This window comes from Diachasmimorpha longicaudata, chromosome 8 (genome assembly GCF_034640455.1).
Source record: "Diachasmimorpha longicaudata isolate KC_UGA_2023 chromosome 8, iyDiaLong2, whole genome shotgun sequence".
In the NCBI taxonomy this organism is placed as follows: Eukaryota; Metazoa; Arthropoda; class Insecta; order Hymenoptera; family Braconidae; genus Diachasmimorpha; species Diachasmimorpha longicaudata.
Window position 1 is genome coordinate 2,849,011 of NC_087232.1, and position 6,776 is coordinate 2,855,786.

Below are 6,776 nucleotides of genomic sequence, written 5' to 3' on the forward strand. Positions count from 1 at the left end.
TTGTGCGTCAGAAAAATAATTTTTATGAACTTTGGAGATGAAAAAAATTGAAAATATGGAATTAATTTATCGACGTGAATGTCTTCAGCTTTTAGAACAAATTAACATTCGATTGTTCGTAAAAAGTGGCGGCTGTTATTTGACGATATGTCAAACAAATTAAATCGAATAATTAAGTAATAAATTGTGACTTTTGGATTAAACAGCCGCCAGTGGTGTTATCATGAAGGTCAGAAAACCAACAGCAGTCTGGATACGATCAACGATAAAGAACCCACGCTAACCGGAATGTTGAGTATTTCAGCCCCATCAAAATTCGTGTTAACCCTACAGTCAGTGCCACCCTTTTTCCTGGAGAGTGTCCTTGCATTTGTCCTCGTGATTCTTCTGGCCATTCCGCTTATCGCACGTCTCCAAATGCTTCTCGTGAGTATAATCCCATTAAGCGGGTGATATAATTGCGGGTTAAAGTGGTGGATTCGGTCGAGATTGAACAGGGAATGATTCATAATTGTGGGTTTATCTCGAGCGCATGTGGGTTGACGAGGAAATAGGTAAAGACTTTTTTATAGAGAAGGAAAGGATCCACCGAAATGAATTGACGATGTTTTTTCGTGGAGTCACTCATTAACGAGATAATGATGTTGCTGTAGATGACAATGCTGGTACATCTGCTTGAAGGAAAATCTAGCACTAAATGTCCTTCAGTTTTTTGTAAATTTCTCTGGAACTCGTGGCTCTTTTGCAAAAGTGTTTTCTACGTTCTTTCGAGCTTTTGAATTTCGGTATAAGACGTGTCATGAATTTTTTGCTTGAAAGTATTAATTAAGAGGATAATGAGGCTGCATTAAACTGCATTAACTCTCCGTAACTTTTTATCTAAATGGTTCAGCTTCTGATGAAACCCAAGTTAAACACAGTTTAAATCCTTAATAATGTTGAACCAACCCGGACTGCAACAGAATTCGGATTATGAGAGGATCCGTATACAGGAGCATCCGATATAATACTATTATCACATGAAAAAAAAAAAAAAAACAAAAAAAGATTCTTGAAATAAGAAAAAAAAGGAATTATTTTTGTCCACTGTTTAGTCTGGTGATAATAATTGTTTCCACCCAAATTGTTGGAAAATCTAGAGAGAAAATTCAATAAAAAACTTCACTCAGAAATTAATATATTTCCACACTTTATATATATTTGATGAATTTCCGATTAATTTGCAACATTATAAAACATAGACTGTGAACGGAGTTGGAATGAGGGGAATTATGTGTTGAATAGAACCGACGCGATGTGACTATTCGACTATACGGAAATACACGGAAAAAGAGTCGGTACTCTACGATGTCAAGTAAAATGAATACTGCAAAATATGGAGAAAAGGGTCGAGTTGTATATTCAAAGTCCGCGTGGACTGTGCAGAAAAATTTGTTGAATTTTAAGTGGTCAAAAAAATACGAGAACATTTTTATTGGTTTATCTATATGAGATGAAGGGAGGGTGGAAGAAAAAAGGCGTCATAAGTTTGGGACGTGTCTGGGTCTGAACTATTCGAGTCACCGTAATCAAGTGATAAATGATCCGAGCTCTGAAGCAGTTGAATATTTTTTCTGAGATTTTGAAAGGAAGAAACAATTGATGACTGTAATGAGGGTGTACAATAATTAAATATTTTTCTCGGATGTTTAGAAAAGTACAATAAATAAGCGCGAATAATGAAATATTTTCCCGGATTCGAAGGAATGCGGTACAAAAAAAAGGAAAAAGGTTTTTGAATTTTGAGAAATATTCTAAATATCCAAATTTTGACCGTAATAAAACTTTCGTTTTTAATGGACGGAATATTTGAAAATATAATCTTTATGACATCATTATTACAATATGTTAATTAATTTTAATGAAGTTTACTTACAATATTTTTAATTTTTCATTACAATATTATAATTTATTTTAATTAATTTTAATTTCAAATACAATTTATAAAAAAGTTTTTTTTGTTCAATTTTTAAATTACCCTCATTATCATAGTCAAGAATAAAGTTCCAAGTCATCACCCTCGAGTCCCCATTTCGCAAGTTCATCAGACGGCCAAAAAATTCTGATTCCAGGAAAATCCGTTGAACTACTTGCCCCCAGTTCCCCGGAAGCTCCCGGTGACGTACACCCCTCGGACCACCCCAGCGCCGCCGCCAACGCCAGTAATTAGCGTCAATCTACAGCTCGATACAATACGCCCAATCGCACCATCACTCCCCACCCCCGAGCCGATGAATTTCGACATGCAGCTGCTTCACCCCGCTCCATTCGCCCCCTTGCAGCCGGAAAAGTCTCTCCACCTACAGAAAGCTCCCTCCGAAGTATCGACCCAGAACTACGAGTTCTACCGGCACAACTTCATCGAGTTAAGCCTGAAAAAGCAGTTCGGTGAAAGAGTTCCGGGCAATGTTGTCCTCAACGCCCATCACCTGAGCACTATCGACTCGAAGATCCTTCTAAAAGTGAATCAAAAATTCCAGAACGACTTGTTCGACTTTATCGAATACCCAGATCCCCCGAACCCCTCGTTTCCCCGTCCCACAGATCTCTTCCTCCCCAAGAATACCTCCAAAAACTCCATTAACCTGGACAAATCGATTGGAACGAACGATCCGTCGTTGGAGATGGACGAGGTCCCGGAGCTGATCGACTTCAAGGATCGGGGTCCGACTCCCACATCCCCGAGATCTCCCAGAAGACGACGACAATTAGCTGACAGTGCTGACAACGTCCAGAAGATCCTCACGCCCAAGCCACCCAAGAAGCCATTGGAGTCATCATCGAGTCTACCGAGTCCAGCATCACCTGTCAACCAGTCTAATGATTCCCCCAAGGCCCTGAGAACAAAGGAGCCGAGGCAGCTGGAGGTCAAACGTCGTAGTCCTCTGAAAACGTCGAGACAGAAGACCGAGGATTTATTTGTCAAGAGTCAGAGAGAGAGTGTCCAGGACAGGTCCTCGATAACATGTCCCTCGGTGGCTTCCAGCGAGGCCTTCAGTATAAACAGTTCGTCCTCAAAACAACCAGAGAAAATTGTCTCCAGACCAACGTCATCATGTGGCTCCACCAAGGCATTCAAGAATTTCCGGTCCAGAGTGAACTCCAGACCCAGATCCAGGGGCTTCTTCGGCTGGGACATACCGGACAGTTCGGATACTGTTGATATTACTGATGCTACTGCTCCTGGACTTCATGACGATATTCATCGTCATGAAGTCCATGGAGACATCAGGAGCATTGAAAATTCCACCAGTTTGAAGGAAAATTCACTGGAGAATAAAGAAGGGGCTGACAAACTGATGTCTGAGGCCTCTCTGCTACCTCCACCCCTTCTGGATCCCCTGAAAGATGTGACGGGTGAAAGGGATCAGTCTTCCTCAGCTATCCACGCTCGAAATACTGAGGAGAAGATGCACAAGTCGAGGCTGCCTGTCAGGCAGAGCGAGCAGACCGGAAAAGTTGTGAAAAAAAAATCGAACGATAAAAGTAGAAGGGAATTGAGGAAAAAGGAAGATGTTGCCCTACAAGTTTCTGCTTCTGTGATCAAGTCTGGTATTGATGATAATTCGAGAAATTCTTTTGGACAGAGAACTGCAGTTTTGGGTAAGGGGTATGGGGGCGAGACTGGTGAGTGTAATCAGGAGGTATCGGGGGTGGGAACAATGGGAGGAGAGGCTACAAAGGAAATGGGGGAGGGAGAGTCGATGAAACTGAGGGAAATAAATACATCCAATCAAGAGGATCAAGTGAAATTGTTGGGGGGTGAGGGGGAGGGGGAGGAGAGGAGTGGGAATGTGAAAAGGGAGAAATTAATATCCGGTATTGAAGGAGAGGGGAGTTAATTGGAAAGATTGGAAGATTTTTCTGGGTTGTTTTTCAGAAATCGTTTTTTTGCAAAGGGTTTCTATTGATTGCAGACGATTTGGCTGTATGGGGCGCTGGGTAAATTCTGGGTTTGGTGTAAAATTTTATTTTTGGAAACCTGTCTTTGATAAAGGATATTGTTCAATATTTTTACAAAAATGTAACGATTTTTAATTGACGGCGATGCTTTTTTTCAAAGGGGAATACTTTTTTTTGGTGCATCTGAAATTTGCAGTTTTTTGCATCAGAGCCACTGCGGTTTGTGTGACTGATTCTTTTCAATGATGAATGGAAACAATTGTTACAGGAACTTTTGTTGGCAGTTGACAGATTCTTCAAAATGGTGTCTGGACGACTCTCAATTGCGAGATTAATTGTATCATGTGTTGTTTAAAAATTTTCAGAAAAAGAAAAGGGAAAAAAATTTTCATGCTTTTTTTTTCATTTTTTATGATTGATGGAAGTAGGGAATGAAGTTTCAATTTTGATTTTTTGCTTCATCAAGAACAGGTAAAATTTCTCTCCCGTAGGATGACCTCAATCGGAAACGCCAAGATTTTGAACAGGATATAAACTCCGTGAAAAGTTTTTTCACTACTTTTTTCGGTACATTCTGTCCGAGAGAAATCTCCTTAATATGTAAAACTCCATCTCATTGTTCGGGAGATGAAGGTAAATTAATACAGAGGCGATTCCTGGTCCTATTAATTCTAAACCCGAGGGAAAAATTTCATCGCAGAGAATTTTTTTTGATTACGAAATTAAAACCTACAGATACATGCGAAAATGCAGTAATATGCCATGTTCTGTATCAAAGTTCATATCAGAGGTGAGGCACAATTTTTTAATTACTACGAAATTTGGAATGGTAAAAAATTAATTATATTTTCTGCTACGAAGTAGAAATGGTCTTGTATGCCCGTACTATACCCTCTCATTAAATTTTTCTCCTCTTTGACTCATCAAAAGCAGCAAAAATTGACTGCCCCCATGACCCGAATATACCAGAAACTTCATTTCAATTGAAAAAGAGCGCGCTCCGTCGTGAACTTTTTTCAATACGTAAACTACCAGAAAGCAAAGGGAATGAATTCTCACAATCATTTTCACATATGTGGAATCAAACTTTGCGAATTTTCAATGGCTCACATGCTGAATGATGCTCTCTGAAGGTTCCAGTCCAATAGAGAAAGGAATGAAAATGGAGTGAGTCTAAAAACAAAACTTCGTGATAAACTACGTTCTAAAAAATCAATTTCAATATTGTTTTTTTCATAAATTCAATGTAGGCAAAACCACTACAGTGGATTCTGGATTTTATACAGAAAAGAGACCAACAAGAGCCCAAATGAATTTTTTCATTCATCTTTTTTTTCAATACAAAATCGAACAAAGAGCAAACAAACTACCGTCGCACAATCATTTCCACATGTTGAATCAAACCTTCCCAATTCCCAGCGGAGCGCATATTGGATGAAGCGCTCTCAGGGTTCGAGGGCCATGGAAGAAGCGACGAAAATGAAACGACTATAACAAAGCTTCATCATCATGTAGAGTAAAAAACGTGCCTTCAATATTTTTTTTTCTCACAAATTCAACTTGGAAAAAACCTCTGCAGTCCTTTATCTGAAAAGGAAAAGAAGTACAATAACCCAGAACACAATAGAAGAAAAATGATGAAGTAAAATGTTGGGTGATTTTGGAGATTTTATTTCCCAATGAAAGAGCTCCTACAAGTCACTTTTATTAACGTCCTTCGACTTTGGGCGACATTTCATTTTTCTTTGCGAATAATTTCGATCGTTGCACTTATCAAAATTATATAATATTTAAAAATCACGAATTTAAATAATTTGAAAGATAATAAAAGGTCTTTACGAAAGCTCACATGAGCATAATGAGCTTCTACCTGAACATAATTATAATATTTGGAGATAGACATGACCCACCAGGAAATGTCTGGCGGGAAAAAAAAAAATTCTTTTCCTGTGAAAATATTTTCTTCATTAAAAATAACTTTTTTGTTCCTCTATTTTTCGGTTGGAGTTAAAGCTGTCAAAGGGATATATTACGACCTTCAGCTCCCATAAAAAGCAGTCAGCACCGAAAGCTAGAGTAACCAATTCTCTCACTAAAATGAACACCTAAATTTTTATGACACATTACACGCAGAAAGGAAAAATACTGATCAATTTCACTAAAGGTAACAAAACTCACCCGCAAATTGAATTAAATTCCGACCAGAACTTTCAATAAAATTTCAATCGAAATAAAAACCTCGTCTCCGGAATAATCGAGCAGCCCTAAACTTTGACGGTTTCCCTGACCTGAAGTTTCCAAGTGTCAAAGTAAAGTGACACTGACGGCAAATCGATAAGCCAGCCTAATATCATCAATGTCGTACCATCGAATTCAGAGGCAATAAAAAATTGTCTTTTCCAATGAAATGCACCAGAATAAATTGAAAAATCGAATTCATCTCGATTGTTGAACTTTTTGCAACAGCACTGCACCTTGTTCGTGTAAATCTAAGAGCCAGTTGTGTTGACACAACGGAAGTTGTTGGTGTAGGTGAAAAGCCCTCGTCTATCCTAGGTACGTCGCGAGGATCTCACGAGAATTCGAGACGCGAGAATTATTCCACCGTTGAGAGTGCAAACCGCATTACCGTTTTCTCTGGTACGTTTGCTCACCGCGATTGTACGTTATGTTCACGAGGGATATCCCCATAGAGTGCACGGGACTTGGAGGGGTGCGAGGGAAGAAACATTTATTTCTTGGTGGAGATATATAGTATGTACCTAGAGTCTCGTGATGAACGACTGTTATTTGTGCATTTACGCCATATGTACGAATTATTTGCACGGTTGACT

General features: G+C 39.0%; 1 protein-coding gene across 1 annotated transcript; it reads left to right on the plus strand.

Annotated features, from left to right (window-relative positions):
* Window positions 1-15: 15 nt before the first annotated feature.
* On the plus strand, window positions 16-3,881 carry LOC135165404 (uncharacterized). The gene is made up of 3 exons (XM_064126668.1): window positions 16-114; window positions 207-426; window positions 2,112-3,881. Exons 1-3 carry the CDS (start codon window positions 38-40, stop codon window positions 3,879-3,881), a joined length of 2,067 nt encoding a protein of 688 aa, XP_063982738.1. The 5' UTR covers window positions 16-37.
* The last annotated feature ends 2,895 nt before the right edge of the window (window positions 3,882-6,776 follow it).

Coding starts and splice junctions, on each gene's coding strand:
- LOC135165404 (XM_064126668.1), top strand. CDS start 38: ATGAAAAAAATTGAAAATATGGAATTAATTTATCGACGTGAATGTCTT. Junction 115..206: donor GAACAAATTAACATTCGATT/GTTCGTAAAAAG, acceptor TGGATTAAACAG/CCGCCAGTGGTGTTATCATG. Junction 427..2,111: donor CACGTCTCCAAATGCTTCTC/GTGAGTATAATC, acceptor TTCTGATTCCAG/GAAAATCCGTTGAACTACTT.